We start from the raw sequence: 19,171 nt of genomic DNA, 5'->3' as shown, positions 1-19,171 counted from the left end.
AGTAATGAAAACCCTTCTCTTATACTAATTGAACCGCCCACAGCTCACAAATACTAAAGTAGCCTGTAACTTAGTGAGTCTTATGATGATGATGATTGTTGTGAATAACAATAACAATGCTAGCTCACATTTATAGTGGTTTTATGGTTTTTGTGTTTTTTTAACCACTAATCCAATATGATAACCTATAATTCTAAAAAGTTAGGAAGGGGATTTGGAGGAAACAACCATTTTCTTAAAAAAAAAACAGCAAAAACATTTTATAACATTTTCATTGATCAGATAGTTGCATACCAGATCATTGGATTTCATAAAGCTAGGTCTTTATCTCGCTATTTTTATCATTATTATTTGTTTAAATCATAGGATCATATGTCCAGAGCTGGATGAGATTTCAGGGGCTAATTCAACCCCTTCGTTTTGCAGATAAGGAAACTGAGGCCCTGGGATTTTAAGTCAACTGTTCAAAGTCTTTAGATTGTTAGAGGAAGTTTTCTTTCTCTTATCTATAACTTACTGAGAATTTCTTATGACACCGTGACATTATATCTTTCCCATCTTTCCCACAGTTAGTTTATGTCGGTGACAGGATTTATGCTCAAGAAACCCAAGTTTTCCCACATATTTTCCCCTCTATAAATTCACATCACTAAGCTAAGGGATTCTATTTGTTTATCTGCAGCCTAGCTGTTTCCTGGAGCACATATTTTAGTTATTTGGGACTCTTATTTCCTCATAAAATGGTGGTAGTATTACTTGCCTTACTAATAATAACACAGGTTTGTTGTTGTTTTTTTCAGAATAGTGCTTTTCATAATTCAAAGTAATAAATGTAGACTACTATCATTGTCTTTATGTTCCTGTCTGCATCAGTGGGTCCAGGTTCTTCCACTTACTAGTAAGTCAGCCCTTATTTTTTTCATCTATTCATTGAGAGGGATAATACTTCTCTTCCCCATCTCACAGAATTTTGTAGATCAAATGAGATCATAGGATCATAAATTTAGAACTGGAAGGGCCCTCAGAGGTCATTTAGTCCAGCTTCCCATCTGCCTCCACTCTTTTACAGACAAAGAGATTGAGGCCTACCAAACTTAAGTTACTTGCCTTAAGTCACACAGCTAGTAAACAGTAGAGATGGGATAAGGTGTATAAAAAAATCATGTGGTAAACTACAAAGCATCATATAAAGTATCATTATTTTTCCATCCTTAGAAGAGGAGGAAAGCAAAAAGTAGATATTCTGGTTAAGTTCAGGTTCAAATTCATATCACTTAGAGTTCACCAAGTTAATTTGCATTAGAGCTAGAGGTGTCAAGATATTCTTCATTACTTATTTTCTGAAAATGCTAAGGATTTTTTTCCTGCTTACTTTATCAAGTTCAAAGTAATTAATTAAATTTTATCAGGCTTTGTGATAATGGAATTTATTTCTGTGCTATTAAAGCTGCTTTGAAAATGGAATTAATTACTACTGAATTTCATTAAGGCTAGCGGGTTTCAGGAACAGGCTGAAGGTAAAAGAAAGAGGTATTACTTAAAATAATAATCATTATTATGGGATTGACAGTGATTTTAGGAAAAGACATCTTCCTTTTTTCCTGGTGTAGGCAGTATCATAGAAATCAAAAGTATTGGATTTGAAATGGTAGAATATAGTTTAAATTTTACCCCACTATTTGCTACTTGTATAACTCTAGACAAGACCCTTACCTCTGCAGGCATTATTTCTTCATATATAAAAGTGGCCCCATTTCAAAATGAGGAGGGTAGAGAATAGCATGGCAGCCCAGCAAGCCTTTCCAGGGAAGGATAGCCCTTTTACTTCCACTACTGCCCTAGGATACAGCGTTATGATTTATTTATGTTTGTATTCAGGAAATCCTTCAGCTCCAGATTAAGTCCCACCATGGTCATATGTCAAGAGAGAATTATGAAGATGAAGGGTTTCAATTAATATTTTATTTCATTAATTTATTCAGTATTTATTGTTACCTATGAAGGATCTAAATTGGATGGGGGGGAGGGGAGCAGAACCTGTGCAGAGGGTACAACCTGAAGCTGCAGTAATAGTAGTAGTACTAGTAGCAGCAGTAATAATAATGGTCATAGTTGTGGTTGTAAGTCTGGTCCTAGAGTCAGGAAGACCTAGGTCCAAACTTCTAGTGATGAGCTAGGATTTCCCTAGGCTGGTCCTCTCTGAATTTGCCTAAGCTGATCCTCTCTGGGTCTGACACAGTTGGTCCTTAGAGGATTAGCTCTGGCCAGGCTCCTAGTCAAAGCCTCTCGAGCTCCGTAGAACATTACCAAATCTGCGCATGATAGACATAACTAAGAGGCAGCTCTGTGCCATGATGAGGAACCTGAGATGAGTTTTAGTGGAGAAGTAATAATAGCTCACAATTATATATAATGCTTTATAGTTTTCAAAGTGCACTTTCTCATACAAATCCCTTTAAGCCTTACAAAGACCTCGTCAGAATGGCACTGTTGTTGTTTAGTTGTTTCAGTCTTGTCCAATTCTTCATGACCCCATGTGGGGTTTTCTTGGCAAATATACTAGAGTGGGTTGCCATTTCCTTCTCCAGCTCATTTTCCAAGTGAGGAAACTGATGCAAACAGGGTGAAGTGGCTTGCCCAGGGTCACACAGCTAGCAAGTGTCTGAGGCCAAATTTGAACTCAGGAGCATGAGCCTTCCAGATTCCAGGTCTGATATTCTATCCATCTAAGTGGCATACTCTACCACCTAGCTGCCCATCAGATTGGTAAATCAGGTATTATCATGTTTATTTTATAGTCTGAGAAATTAAGACTTAAAAGAGATTGGCTGGGCTAAGACCACACACAACTAGTAAGTGTCCAAGTCAGCATCAAATCAAGGTTTTCAGAATCAGACTCCTGAGATCTTTGCAGTACAACATCCTTCCTCTTCTAATGGAAAACCAGAAAGTTTTGTGACTAGTATTTCATGTATTGGATATAATTACATCAATACCAGGACATAGACTTACTAATGGACCTGCAACATACTAAGTTGGTCAGCAATTTTCTCTCCATTGTTCCTATACTTACAGCATTCTAGTTTCTGCTTTTTCCTCTGATGAGTTTTAGTGGAGAATATCTGTGTGTACATTTTAGGGATGTCTGTCACTTAACTTTCTGAGGTTCAGTATGCAAGGAAGCAGGGGTCATGGATAAAAGGTCATCTTTGAAGTAAGGAATACTGGGTTCAGGCCTCACCTCTGACACTTCCTACCTGGGTGACCATGAAGTCATGTAGCCTCTCAGCTCCCCAAGCAACTAGAACTTTTAAGTTACTTTCAGTTGCTTGACTCTACTGCTGGGAGGAGTTCCTCCACCAGGGATTTGCCCACACAATGAAATTATAGGTAGAATCAAATAAAACATGTCACCTACTTCACAAAGCTATTGTATCACATGAGATAGTACACAAAAAATTCTTTGACAACCTAAAAGTTCTCCATTATACATGGCTTCACTCCCCCTATACTAGAACCCATCATGTAGCACTGCTGAGTACTATGGGCATCTGTGTAAGGTGGTTACAACATGTGTAATTTAAAATTCTAAATGTGGGTCCTAATGTGTTCCCCCAGTTTGGGGGAAAACTGACTAAAATCACTGATAAAACGAGTTTAGGTTTTTTAAGGGTTTATTGAAAGATAGAAAGAGAAAGATTGAGAACAGAATTCCTACAGCCTGGCAATCCTATCTTTCCTCAATTTTCCTGTGAAGTCCTCTGGAGTCTCTTTCACTCTCTTTCCTCCATCATGGTGAAGTCAGGAACCAAAAGAGACAGCGCTCTCTTCGCAGGCTCTCCTTCCTCCTTCCTGTCCCCTCCCAGAAATAGGAGGTTCTTCAAGCTGGTTGGTTGACTGGGCTGGAAGTTCAAAGTTTTTTTAGATTCTGAGAACCATGCTTTCTTAAGTACTCTCAAGCACCAGCCAGATGTGCTTAGAATCTAGTCAACTACTAATCCAGTCAAATCAGCCAGTAATCCACTCAGGTGGGCTTCTGAGTATCTGCCAAATCTCATCTATCACATTCCATTATCTTGACAAACAGAACAATTATTCACTGCTCCATACTCTTTGTTGACAGATGAAGAAATAGTCTAGAAAAATAAGATCACAGACCTGGTTAGGGTGGAGCAGGGACTAGCACCCAAGTCTCCAGATTCCCAGGTCAATATTCCTTATTGTGGTGGTGGTGGTGGTTGTTCAGGCTGCCAGGGCTGTATGATACTGTGGACCATACTGTCCATGGGATTTTCTTGGGAAAGATACTAGAGTGGTTTGCCATTTCCTTGTCCAGTGAATTAAGACAAACAGAGGTTAAGTGACTTGCCCACAGTCACACTGCTAGTAAGTATTTGAGGCTGGATTTGAACGTGGATCTTCCTGACCCCAGTCCCAGTACTCTATCCATTGAGCCACCTCATTGCCTTCGGTATTCTTATCACTATATCATGTCTGAGAAAGGATATTGTCTGTGCCATTGAGGCATTTATTTCCTGGTGGTGTATACAAAATAATTAGAAAAGTGGGATAAATGGGGTCCATGAGAGTTAAAGAAATGGATAGTGTACAGTGTGCAAGGCCTAGAGGTTCAAGGTAGGGCTAGTAAAGGTAATAGCAATTTTAAGACCAGGCATCAGAGATCCAGAGGAAGTTAATGGTACCTATGTTTGACACAGGTAACTTTTAAAGATGGTGGGCTAAGAGAAGGAGGCATCATGTGGATGGAGAACCCAGTCTGGCCTGGAGGAGGCTGAGAGCTAAAAATATATAGAGAGATGCCGGGGCATCACTAGTGTAGAGTAGTTGAAACACTTGTGAGTTTGATTGACCCTGCTGGGGGGAGGAGTGCAGAGAAAGAGAAGAGCAAGTAGGCGAGGGCTGCTGGTTGAGCCTTTATTCCTCTTATTAAAGGTTCTTACCTTTGAACTTGCATTCTGAGGTGGAAGAGCAGCTGAAACAATCATATATATGAAGATAAATAAGTGGCTGTATTTCGTAATTACTCCCAGAGACCGTGAGAGAGGACATTTGCATTCTAGTAATTTGCCTGGGACCTGGCCTACCGTCAAAGGGCATAGAGCAACTATATCCATAGGGCTTTGGCCAAGAAAGGGATAGGAGAACCTGCTGGGTGAGCCAACAATTTCTATAATAAAATCCAGAAAGGTAAGGACTATGCTCCTGATAGGACCAGACCATGCCAAGAAGAGCCTGAAATACCAGCCTAGACACACTCCAGAGGCATGAGAAATACTTAGGGAGGGAGAACAGCATAATGGGTGGAGAGAAACAGACCAACTGACACAGACAGTGGGTAATCTGAGTGGGTCATATAGCTGAACTGAAAAGGACAAAGAAAAAGGGAAAGGGAAGCTATCTTCATTTCCGAGATAGTATTTCAAGATAAACAGCTCTTCTCTTGTGCTGCAATTCTCCTGGGATACCTGCTTTGGAGTAAGGTTTCACTGATTTGTCCCTTTCTTTGAAATTCAGATGGACTACTTTGGATAGCTCCTTAACTGGGTCTTTAACCTTCAACCTTCAGAGGTTTCTCTGTAAATATGGTTGCTTCTTATGGGCTTTCTTGCTGCTAAGAATATAACCCAAATGTATGTTCTGCTTCCCTACTTTCCTAGTCCTGGAAAGGACCTGGGGAGCTTATGGAGCCATCAAGGGGGCAAAAAAATGAGTCTCTGGGCTGCAATCGTAGTGACCAGAGTTGTAGTCCCTTCTGATCTCATGGCTGTGGAAACCTCTCCTTTTTAGGGTGTGCTTGACTCCCTTGCTTTCAGTGGGTGCAGCCAAAGATTGAGTTGAAGTTGTCATTCCAGAAAAATGTGTTTCCATGTAAACTGGGTGTGGGGGGTGAGGGGAGGGGAATGGGAGGGGCTGCTATTTGTCAAGTCAGTGTCAATCCTTATGCTTTAATTTTAACCTGTTCTTCTGGAGGGTTGCAGGCCAGGAAAGTGTCTCTTCATGAGTTGGGACCTTCACCAATATCTAGGGTGACCAAAGACTCAAATGCTGCCCTAGATACTGCTGAAGTCATTATTTTCAAAGGATCTCACCCAGTCTACTATTTCGAAGGCCAAGACACATTTCTACCTTAACACTGGCCTTGATTCCTATTGTGTGGGTGGTATGGACAACTGGAAGATATCTGACTTGCCCTTTTGCTGCCAATGATATAATCCAGATGGGTTGCTTTCCTAACTTCATAGTTACAGCTGCATTCAGGGAGATTATCAGCGTACAGAGGTAAATTCCGGCCCTCAGTTTATGATACAGACTTGTTTTATATCATTCTGGTAAAGCTGTGAACAAAAAAGAAAACAGGGTACTTAGGGTCTTCCTATGTCACTAGATCAATCCTTCATCCCAGAACTTGTGAAGTGGGGTAATAGTTACTAGCTACCCAGGTCTTGATGTCCATTTTGATGATATTAGCATTTATAGTACTTTGGCAAATTTCTTAATATTATGTTATTACATTTAATCTCACAATAACTACTTGAGGTAGGTACTAATATTATCCCCATTTTAACAAATGAGGAAACTGAGGTTGAAAGAGTTGAAAGAAGTTACTTGTGTGACAATGTCACATAGCCAGGAAGTATCTGAGGCAGGATCTGATCTTGGGTTTTCAGGACTCCAGATCTAATACTCTTTTGACTGTACCATCTATTTTTTTTTGTTTTACTTTATTTTTTCCATCTATTTTTTTTAATTGTCTTCATTATATCCTAAGTTGAAGTTTGAGTAGAGATGGGTGGTGCTTAGATAGAGGGGGAGTATAGCTTCTGCCAATAGGCAGAGGTGACTAAAGAACTTAAGGGCCAGAAAGGGAGAAGAGAAGGCAAAGCAGTAGATTGAGATCTAAGAGAGAGATCAAGGCAGTGGACTATAGTAAAAAGAAACTTAGTGGATAGAGCACTGGCCCTGGAGTCAGGAGTACCCGAGTTCAAATCCGGCCTCAGACACTTAACACTTACTAGCTGTGTGACCCTGGGCAAGTCACTTAACCCCAATTGCCTCACTAAAAAAAAAAAAAAAAGAAAGAAACTTGACAGGGCAAGAAAACAAGTTTTTTCAGTCCTGGGTTTGCCACTAACCAATCCTTTGACCTCAGACAAATCATTTCACCTCTAACCTTGGTTTCCTATCTGTAAAATGAGAGAGGTGAATTAGGTGTTTACTGACATCCCATGATTTTAAGATTCTAGGTCTCTAAGGCTAAACATAGTAGATCTCCAAGTGTGTTACCATCTCAAGCTTTGTCAGTCATTCATTAAGTGTCTACTATGTTCCAGGCCCTGTACTAAGCTCTGGAAATACAAAGAAAGGCAAAAGACAGTCTCTACTCTCAAACAGTTCACAGTCTAATGGGAAAGACAACATGGAAACAACTATGCACAAATAAGCTACATACAAATGTTTATTGACTGATATACAGAACAAATGTGAAATAATCAGGGGCAGCTAGGTGGCACAGTGGATAACTCACCAGCCCTGGATTCAGGAAGTCCTGAGTTCAAATCTGGCCTCAGACACTTGACACCTACTAGCTGTGTGACCTTGGGCAAGCCACTTAACCCTCATTGCCCCACAAAAACAAATGTGAAATAATCAACAGAGGGAAAACACTAGCATTAAAAGAGGGTCAGGAAAGGCTTTCTGTAGCAGGTGAGATTTTATCTGCAACTTGAAAGAAACCAAGAAAGGCTGGAAATAGAAATGAGGAGAGAGATCATTATAGACATGGGAGACAGCCGGTGAAAATACTTGGAATCAGGTGATGGAGTTTCTTATATGAGAAAAGCAAGGGAGGTAGTGTCACTGGATTGAAGAGTCCTGGGAGGATGGAGGGGAATGTGTAAGAAAGAAGACTGGAAATGAAGACGAACTAGGAAGGAGTTTCATTGTCAAGTAGACGTTGTTATATTTGATCCAGTAGGTGATAGGGAGCTATTGGAGCTTATTGAAGGGGGATGGCTACTTGGTTAGATTTGTACTCTAGCAATATTCCTTTGACAGCTGAGTAGAGGATGGGACTGAAGTGGGGAGAGAATTGTGGCAGGGTAACCAACCAGCAGGGTTTTGCAATAATCTAGACATGAGGCAATAAGAGCCAGCACTGGGATGGTGGCAATATTAGAAGAGAGAGGTGGGCATATTGTGAGAGAGATTATGAAGATGATATAATCTAAAAGACTGGCAATAGATTGGTTATGGGGGAGGGGGTGGGAGAGAGTGAGGAATCAAGGATGACACCTAGATTTTGAGCCTAGGAGGCTGGGGAGGGGATGGCAGTATTCTAATAATAAGAAAGTTGGAAAGAGGAGAGAGTTTGGGAAGAAAGATAATGAGTTTTAGACATGTTCACGATGTCTTTGGGACATCCAATTTAATATGTCCAGAATTAGTAGATTCAAGTCTGAAAGTCATCTGAGACATTAGGACTGGAAATAGTCGACTTGAAAATCATCAGCTTAGAGTTTGATCATTGAATCCACAGGCACTAATGAGATCACCAGGTGAAATGGTAGTGGGAAAATAGAATTTGGAATCAGAAAATAGGTTCAAAGGCTAGGTCTCCCTACTTTACTACCTACTATGACTTTGGTCAAGTCACTTTTCCCAAGTGGGCCTTGGTTTTCTCATCTGCAAAATGAGGGGGGAGGATAAGGTAACCTCTAAGGTGTCTTATTTTAAATTTATTATCCTTCTACCATTTGCCAAGAATTGAAGTGGAGCAGTTACGAAACTAAGACTCACTTTCATCGATCTATTAGGACATTTATAATTTCGCTTTCTTAAGCCCCAGACAGCAAGCTTAGAAACTATGAAAAGTAACATCTTTCCCCAAAAGTTATGGGGACTTCTGGTGTAGAAGAAATACATCAAACATTCACAGCAGTAAAATTACCTCAGAGAGTAGGATATCTGCTTCATAATGACAGTTAATGTAAGTTGGATAAAGAAGATGGGAGGTAGTATCTCATGAGCCACACTGTGGCTTCTATTGGATGAAGATTTTTTTCTGAGTGCCCCATTTCTCCCAGCAGGACTGTAAATGTCAACATATTCATAGGAACCAACAAAACACTTCAAACAGGATTTGAGTTGGTGTTCACTTGGCATGTTTGATTAAGGGATGAGAAAGGGTAGCTTGTCTGTGGAACAAGCTTTCTGGGACTTTTGTAAAAGTTTTTGCCTTTTTCTTTTATTTTTTCACTTTTTTAAAGAAGGGCTGAGTTCAGAAATCCCAAACCTATAGTAAATAGTTCCTTCTCTGCCACAATACTGACCCATGAATAGACAGGTCCTTCCCTTCTCTGGCTATGAACATGGGGGAGGGAGAAATGGGGAGAATCCCTTGGTTTTCTGGCCAAAAAAAGGCTCTTCCCTGTTAAATCTCCAAAGATCTCTCCCTTTTGGCTTCATCCTCCTTGCATTTATATTATCTCTTGTTCTGTCCTTTGACACTCACAATGCTATTCTCTTTGACTAGAGACTACATGGGAGCGGCCCAACGGTTCTCCTCGGACCCCATCGAGCCCTGGCCCTCAGAGGAACTTTCAGCCTACAGCAGGTACTGTCTAGTTGCCATCTCCTAGCAATAGAAAGCAGGTCACAGCTAGGGGTCATCATCAGTCCCTCATTAGAAAACTACAAAGAGTCAATTCTAACCTCTGAAATTGATCTGGAGGCTTGTCAAGATTCTCAGATATGGCTAACCTAGTCTAGGACTAAAGTAATCACCAAAGATAGGGAGTAAATACTGAGCATGGTCTGTCTCATGGTACCAAAAAGCCCTTGAGAACTTTAGCCTTTTAGTGTAGTGGAGAAGGCTAATGAGAAATGCTCTAGGAGTCCTGGTGCCAAAGAGCGCCTGCATTATATGCAGAATAATGTACTTGCTTGTGCAAAGGAGTTTGGTCAAGTTGGTAAATGTCAAATTGTTTAAAAGGGCTCGTGAAGAGAAATAAAATGATGGAGGTTGAGAGAGAGGGGCAAGACAAGTGAGAGAGAATTTACAAACATAAATCATTTGTGATCTCCCAAAGAATGTTGTCTACTTTCCAATATAAGTATACATGAGATTTGAACCAGAGCCTATCATATAATGTGCTCTGTGGTCTAAGACACACAGAATGTGCCATCTCTGTTATTTATTATTTTGCTGTGTGCAAGCTAGGTTGTGCTTAGGTGTGTTGATTATCTAGGTCCCTTGGGGTAAAAAAACAGTTATAGTAAGTTGGAAGAAGTCACTGAGAGACCTGTGAGGTATAGTCTTTCTTCCTAGCTTATTCACTGTTGGCCAGACATTAACCAGGAAAAGAACAGTCATTTCTTTCAGCTATTATGATTACTGAATACAACTGGAGGCACTGAATCATGTCAATGTTGACATTCTCACTAAAAGAAGAAACTAAAATATATTAGAAAGTTACAACCAAAGGAAAGATGATGCAAAAGTTCTCCTTAGAACTCCTTAGTGTTACTCTGAGCTCTGGATCAGAGAGGTGACTCAGTTCTAATCTTCAGCTCAGCACATAAGTTTACCATGAATAATTAGGAGACCAAGACCAAAAGGGAATTCAGTTGCTTTGAATCTGCAAAATCTCCCAATGGGCTAATACTGAGTCCATCTGCAGTACTCAGTAGATTCAACTTACAGAATTCATACTAGGAGGTCAGTGAACAGCCTCTCCCCAAGTCATACCTCTTTGGAAGCCCTGAAAACTTGCAACCCTCCCACTGAGCTGTGAAAGTAGCAAAAAGGACATAGATTAACAAAAGCTAAAGTCCTTCCTAGAGGTGAGCAGAGCCCAACACTAACATTTAAAAAGTCCAAATTCAGGAAATGGGCTATGAGAATGAGTAAAAAGGACCTAATCATAAAGAACTACTCTTGTGATGATGAAGACAATGACTTAAAAACATCTATAAACAAGATTTCAGAGAAAGACTCAGATTGGACATAAATCCAATAAGAATTCCAGAAAGACTTAAAGGAAAACTAAAAGTAGCTTAAAAAAAAAAAGATTTTAAAACCCTAATGAGAACTATGGAAAAAAGATGTGAAAAGAGAATTAACTTCTTGGTAACACAAGCACAAAACTTCTTTTTGAAGTAAAAGTTCTCTTTGGAGCCATAAAACAAAGCATCGGCAGGATTGGAATCATGCATCAAAACAAAGCAAGAAATAATTTGATAGACATTTAGTCATGGTTTCTGATGATCATAAGCAAAAAAAGATAATTATAAATTATAGTCATATGCCAATGTCTTTTCAAAAAGGTAAAGAGGTAGAAAAATTCTACCAAAACCCCCCCAATATATCATTTAAAAGCTAAGTCAACTTTAGTAATTGGTGTTTTTGAATACTAAAATAAGCATTGAGAAAGACTGAAAATTTGACTCAGGATCAAGAAATTAAAGCCTCATACCTAAATCTCATGAACACCTTTTCTTAAAGCAACAATAACAAAACAATTCTATTGATGCCTTTTAAAATTTTTAATCAGTTTTTAATTGATTTCTTCAGTTTTTTACACCATCATAATTTTCCCCAGTATCCCTCTCTCTCCCTTTCCTGGAGAGCCATCTCATATAACTAAATATTTTTTAAAGATAAAAAGAAAGAAAGAAAAAAGAAGAGGGAATAAAATAAGCATAATTGAACAATATATTGCAAAGGTCCTAAAACATGTGCAATATGTAGCAAAGATGCCCTACCTCCACAAAAGGGTGGGTTGGAGGTGTTTTCACTCTTCGTTTTAGTTCTGCTTTTGATCTTTACATTTTTGATGTGTGTGTGTGTGTGTGTAATTTTTCTTTCCATTTACATTATTGTAGTTATTGTGTATATTGTTTTCTGTGCTGTGCTTACTTCATTCTGAATCAATTCATGCAGATTTTCCCCTGCTTCTCAGCATTCTTCACATATATCACTTCTTACAGCACAGCAGTACTGTAGACTAATACTGTTTCCTGCAAACATTTAACCATGTAAAGCATTTATGAGGAAATGTCTTAGGGACTCAAAGAAAAGCAAGAAAGAGTCTCTCCTTTCCAGTCTACTGGGGGAGACCATGCAAACAACTATGTACCAATAAGATATAAAAAAGATAACTTGGGAGCTAAGGAAGGGGATTAAGGAGGCTTCTTGCAGAGAGTGGAGCTTTAGCTGAGACTTAAGGAAAGCCAGTAAAGCTAGGAAGCAGAAATGAGGAGAAAAACCATTCCAGACATGGGGGACAGCCAGAAAAACTCTTCAATGGAGTATCCCAGACAAGGAATGGAAAGGAGGCAGTTGTCACTGTTATCAAGTACATTGAGAGGTTAAGTGATGGAATGAAAAAAGACTTACATAAAACTGAGCATGAAACTGAATTAACCATATTTTCCCCAAAGCATTTAAAGATGAAATTAGAAGAAAAAATATAAATCTCAGTGTTTGTAATTTTACAAGAAACAACTTTTTTTTCTTCAATACCATTTTTGAAGTCTTATATTGCTGCATAAGGAAGTAGAAATGACACTAAAGGAAAAGAAAAAAAGCTAAGGAAGGAAGAGCTCTAAACCAGACCAACTATGTAGTGAGGAGGTCGCAATTGAATGTGACACAATGCTGGGGGGATTGAAAGATCGATATCTGAATCACCAAATCTTTGATGATAGAACTAAAATGGAGCAAGGACACTTTCACAATTTGTAATCTTGAGAGAAGCACATAATTAAAGTCATCCAATTTCCTGAAGGGAGCAGAGAATATTAGGTCTCAGTATGATTAACAGGCATTTGATACAAAGAGCCTTAATGCCTCTCCTCTCCCCTCACCCCCCGCCCCATGCACATGTTAAGATTATGAAAGATATCTTGGTAAATATAACAACAAGTAATAATGTCAAATAAAAGATAGAGAAGGAAGACATAAGCTCATCAAATGTGTTTGCCACTGTCATGGAGGATGTCCAGCAAAGGGCTGCCCTACAGATGGTGAGGTCCTCCAGATGTTCCTTTTTGCAGATGAAACATTGATTTTATCAAGCCTTGGAACACTCCAGAACATTTGGAATAAGCTCTGTAATTACTCAAAAAAAATTGGCATCACTATCACACAGGAAAAATGAAGCAGATGAAGAATGACATCATGATATAGAATTGAAGGGACAACATGTAGAGTTAGTCCATCAGTTCGCCTATTGAAAATTATGGTGGAGATTGATAATGAAGTAAACCCAGAATTGAATAAAGGGAGGAGAGCAGCCTGGGAAATGGTGACTACAGAACTCACCCTGATACAATGATCCATCTCTTTAATAGCAATATTCTTCCATTATGATGACTGTGAGTAATGGAATATCACAATTACAGAATTTCAGAATTGGAAATGCATTAGGGGCCCTTTCATCCAAAGTATAGCTAAAAAAGAAGCCACTCTGCCTAAAGCCCCCAAACTTGTTATCCAAGCTTTTCTTAAAGATCTTCAGCAAGAAGCAACTATCTCCCAAAGTAATCCATTCTGCTTTCAGATAACTGTAATTGGCTGAAAATGTTTCTTTCATCACATCAAATTCTCCCTCTTTTCAATTTCTATGCACTTTCTAGTTCTGCTTTCTTGGACTAAGCAAAGTATGTTTAATCAGTCAATAACCACTTGCTATGTACCAAGGCACTGTGCTAGTTACTAAAGGTATAAAGATAAAAATGGAACAGTCACTGCCTTTATGGAACTTGTATACTACTTGGGGAGAAAATGTGTGTGTGTTTGTGTGTGTGTATATATATATATATATATATATATATATATATATATATATATATATATATATATATATATATATATATATATATATATTTAAGTGAGGCACTAACAACTGAAATAAGGACATTTAGAAAATGGCATTTGAGGCGGAGCCAAGATGGCGGAGAGGAAGCAGCAAGCTGCCTGAGCTCTCCTTCTGTTCCCTCAAAACGAACATTAAATCAAGCCTCTGGACGGATTCTGAAACTACAGAACCTGCAAAGAGACAGAGAGACACAGTCCTCCAACCAGAGATAATTTAGAAGACTTCAGGAAAAGGTCGGTCTGACTCGGGCAAAAGGGAGGCCCAGCGCAGGGCAGCAACCCAGCGCCGAGGGGGTCGGGGCAAATCAGCAGGAGCTGTGGGTCACAGCCGAACAACTGAGGCTCCCGGAACCTGGTTCAAAAATCTGGTGGCCAAGAAGGACAGTGGAAAAACTTACCTGCACCGGCCGAGAGGGCCACGAACGGCGGGATCAGACGCCGGGGTCTGACGCCTGGCGGGCTGAGCACAATCAGACAGGAAGTGCAGGACAGGGGATCTCCACACACCATAAAGGCCTCAGAGTAAAAGCCCGGTCACACAGCACCTATACACCTGCACAAGAAGCCCAAAACAGGGACCCTGGTGCCCCCAGAGCAGACCTCAACTTAAAGAATAAATAAATAAGCTGCAATAATGAGTAAGAAGCAAAAAAGAGCCCTCTCCATTGAGAGCTTCTGTATCAATAGGGAAGAAGCCAACACAAACTCAGATGAGGACAATAGCCTCAAATTGTCTACATCTGAAGCCTCACAAGGGAAGGTGAATTGGTCGCAAGAACAAAAAGCCTTCCTGGAAGAGCTCAAAAAGGATTTTAAAAATCAATTGCAAGAGGTAGAAGAAAAAATGGGGAGAGAAATGAAAGCAACACAAAAAAACTATGAAAAAAGAATCAGCAGCTTAGAAAAAGAAGTTGAAGAAAACAAAGCCTTAAAAAATTCATTTGGCCAAATGGAAAAAAAGCTGCATAATCTCACTGAAGAAAACAATACCTTAAAAAATTCACTTAGCCAAACGGAAAAAAAGGTACATAATCTCACTGAAGAAAACAATACCTTAAAAAATTCACTTAGCCAAATGGAAAAAAAGGTGCATAATCTCACTGAAGAAAACAATGCCTTAAAAATTAAAGTGGGACAGTTGGAAGAAAAGGAATCCATGAGACACCAAGAATCGGTCAAGCAGAATAAAAAAAATGAAAAAATAGAAGAAAATGTGAAATACCTCATTGGAAAGACAACTGATCTGGAAAACAGATCGAGGAGAGACAATTTGAGAATCATTGGACTGCCTGAAAGCCATGACCAGAAAAAGAATCTAGATACCATATTCCAGGAAATTATTAAGGAGAACTGCCCTGATATCATAGAATCAGAGGATAAAATCATCATTGAAAGAATCCATCGATCACCTCCTGAAAGAGACCCCAAAAGGAAAACTCCAAGGAATATTGTAGCCAAATTCCAGAATTATCAGGTGAAGGAGAAAATACTCCAAGCAGCCAGAAAGAAGCAATTTAAATATCATGGAGCCACAGTCAGGATTGCTCAGGACCTGGCAGCTTCAACATTAAAGGACCGCAAGGCTTGGAATATGATATTCCGGAAGGCAAAGGAGATTGGATTGCAGCCGAGAATCTATTACCCAGCAAAAATGTGCATTTTCTTTCAGGGGAAAAGATGGACATTTAATGACATTGGGGACTTTCAATCTTTCCTGGTGAAAAGACCAGAACTGAATAGAAAATTTGATCTCAACATACAAGACTCAAGAGAAGTTTAAAAAGGTAAACAGAGGGGGAAAAAAAAAGTTACCCTATTAGGTTAAACTGTTTATATCCCTACACAGGAAGATAATACTCATAACTCGTAAGAACTGTAAATGTATTTGGGCAGAGAGAAGGACTTTATATAGAGGGTATAAATATAAATTGTCTTTGATGTGATGATACAAAAGAATTAAGGAGATAAAAAGGGAGTCTATGGGGAGGAGAGGAAAGGGGAGGTGGAATGGGATGAATTATATCATATGAAGAGGTGGAAAAAAACCTATTATAATAGAGGGAAAGAAAGGAGGGGGGAACATGGTTTCAACCCTATTCTCATTAGATTTGACTCAAAGAGGGAATAACATATACGTTCATTGGGATAAAGAAACTTAACTCACTCTTTAGGGAAACAAAAGGGGAAGTGAAAGGGGGGGACTGAGAAGGGAGGACAAAAGCAAGGGAGAAAAGGGTAAAGAAAAGAGAGGGGGGTGATAAAAAGGGAGGGCAGATTGGGGGAGGCAGGGGTAAGAAGTAAAACGTCGGTAAGGAGGAATAGGGTGAAAGAAGGGGGGAAAAGTACAAAGGGGGTAAATAGAATGGAGGGGAATAGACAGTCAGTAATAATAACTGTGAATGTGAATGGGATGAACTCTGCTATAAAACGGAAGCGAATTGCAGAGTGGATTAAAAACCAGAACCCTACAATATGCTGTTTACAAGAAACACATTTGAAGCAGAGAGATACACACAGAGTAAAGGTAAAAGGCTGGAGCAGAATATATTATGCCTCAGCTAAAGTAAAAAAGGCAGGGGTAGCAATCCTTATCTCAGACAAAGTGCAGGCAAAAATAGATCTCATTAAAAGAGATAAGGAAGGAAATTACATCTTACTTAAAGGTACTATAGATAATGAAGTAATATCAATATTGAATATGTATGCGCCAAGTGGTATAGCATCCAAGTTCTTAGAGGAGAAGTTAAATGAGTTACAAGAGGAATTAGATAGTAATACTATACTAGTGGGGGATCTGAATCTCCCCCTCTCAGAATTAGATAAATCTAGCCAAAAAATAAATAAGAAAGAAGTGAAAGAGGTGAATAGATTACTAGAAAAGTTAGACATGATAGATGTCTGGAGAAAATTGAATGGGGATAGAAAGGAATATACCTTTTTCTCAGCAGTACATGGCACATTTTCAAAAATTGACCATGTATTAGGGCACAAAAACATCCTAGTCAAATGTAGAAAGGCAGAAATAGTAAATGCATCCTTCTCAGATCATGATGCAATAAAAATTACATGTAAGAAAGAGCCAGGGAAAAGTAGAATGAAAATCAATTGGAAACTAAATAATTTCATTCTAAAGAATGAATGGGCCAAACAAGAAATCATAGAAACAATCAATAACTTTATCCAAGAGAATGACAATAATGAGACAACATACCAAAATCTATGGGATGCAGCCAAAGCAGTGCTTAGGGGAAAATTTATAGCTCTAAATGCTTACATGAATAAAAAAGAGAAAGAGGAGATTAATGAATTGGGCATGCAACTTAAAAAGCTAGAAAAAGAACAAATTAGAAATCCCCAATTAGACACTAAATTAGAGATCCTGAAAATTAAAGGAGAAATCAATAAGATTGAAAGCAAAAAAACTATAGAACTAATCAATAAAACTAAGAGCTGGTTTTATGAAAAAACCAATAAAATAGATAAAATACTGGTTAATTTGATTAAAAAAAAGAAAGAAGAAAACCAAATTACCAGTATCAAAAATGAAAAGGGTGATGTTACCACCAATGAAGTGGAAATTAAAGCAATAATTAGGAAATATTTTGCCCAACTGTATGCCAATAAATTTGACAATCTAAATGAAATGGATGAATATTTACAAAAATACAAACTGCCCAGGTTAACTGAAGAGGAAATAAAATCCTTAAATAAACCCATATTAGAAAAAGAAATTGAACAAGCTATTAATGAACTCCCTAAGAAAAAATCCCCAGGGCCAGATGGGTTTACGGGTGAATTTTACCAAACATTTAAAGAACAATTAATTCCAATATTATACAAATTATTTGGAAAAATAGGTGAAGAAGGAGTTCTACCAAATTCGTTTTATGACACAAATATGGTGGTGATACCAAAACCAGGCAAAGCAAAAACAGAGAAAGAAAATTATAGACCAATCTCCCTAATGAATATTGATGCTAAAATCTTAAATAAGATATTAGCAAGGAGATTACAGCAAGTGATCACCAGGATAATACACTATGACCAGGTGGGATTTATACCAGGAATGCAGGGCTGGTTCAACATTAGGAAAACTATTAACATAATCAACCACATCAATAAGAAAACCAACCAAAATCATATGATTATCTCAATAGATGCAGAGAAAGCTTTTGACAAAGTACAGCACCCATTCCTAATAAAAACACTAGAGAGTTTAGGAATAGGGGGAGCTTTCCTTAGAATAATAAACAGTATCTACCTAAAGCCATCAGCAAGTATTATATGCAATGGAGATAAATTAGAGGCCTTCCCAATAAGATCAGGGGTGAAACAGGGATGTCCATTATCACCCCTATTATTTAATATTGTCCTAGAAATGTTAGCTTTAGCAATCAGAGAAGAGAAAGGAATTAAAGGAATTAGAATAGGCAAGGAGGAAACAAAACTATCACTCTTTGCAGATGATATGATGGTATACTTAAGGAATCCTCGAGAATCAAGTCAAAAATTACTTGAAACAATTAACAACTTTAGCAAAGTAGCAGGATATAAAATAAATCCACATAAATCATCAGCATTTCTATACATGACCAACAAAGTCCAGCAGCAAGAGATAGAAAGAGAAATTCCATTTAAAGTAACGGTAGGTAATATAAAATACTTGGGAGTCTACTTGCCAAGACAAACCCAGGAACTCTATGAACACAACTACCAAACACTCTTCACACAAATCAAATCAGATCTAAATAATTGGAAAGATATCAATTGCTCATGGATAGGCAGAGCTAATATAGTAAAAATGACAATACTGCCTAAATTAATTTACTTATTCAGTGCCATACCAATCAGGCTACCTAAAAATTATTTTATACAGCTAGAAAAAATAATAACAAAATTCATCTGGAAAAACAAAAAATCAAGAATATCCAGGGAAATAATGAAAAAAAAATTCACAGGAAGGTGGGTTAGCGGTACCAAACCTGGAGCTTTACTATAAAGCGGCAGTCATCAAAACTATCTGGTACTGGCTAAAAAATAGAGTGGTAGATCAATGGAATAGGCTAGGCTCAGGAAATGCAGTAGTAAATGACACTAGTAATGTAGTGTTTGATAAACCCAAAGACTCCAGCTTCTGGGATAGGAACTCAGTATTTGACAAAAACTGCTGGGAAAACTGGAAGATAGTATGGCAGAAATTAGGCTTAGACCAACATCTTACACCTTATACTAAAATAAGGTCAAAATGGATACATGATTTAGACATAAGAG

The 19,171-nt window shown here is 38.5% G+C and overlaps 1 protein-coding gene across 2 annotated transcripts in view; it reads left to right on the top strand.

Annotated features, from left to right (window-relative positions):
- GAS7 (growth arrest specific 7) overlaps window positions 1-19,171 on the top strand; it is a 311,630-nt gene that overhangs the window by 201,099 nt on the left and 91,360 nt on the right. For both annotated transcript variants that reach the window (XM_044001028.1, XM_044001029.1), the window contains exon 3: window positions 9,554-9,634. In XM_044001028.1, coding sequence (XP_043856963.1) covers window positions 9,554-9,634 — 81 coding nt within the window. The remainder of the gene's footprint in view (window positions 1-9,553; window positions 9,635-19,171) is intronic.

Source organism: Dromiciops gliroides, chromosome 4 (genome assembly GCF_019393635.1).
Source record: "Dromiciops gliroides isolate mDroGli1 chromosome 4, mDroGli1.pri, whole genome shotgun sequence".
In the NCBI taxonomy this organism is placed as follows: domain Eukaryota; kingdom Metazoa; phylum Chordata; class Mammalia; order Microbiotheria; family Microbiotheriidae; genus Dromiciops; species Dromiciops gliroides.
The sequence above is the reverse complement of the archived record's forward strand: the minus strand, read 5'-3'. Positions and strand labels throughout refer to the sequence as shown.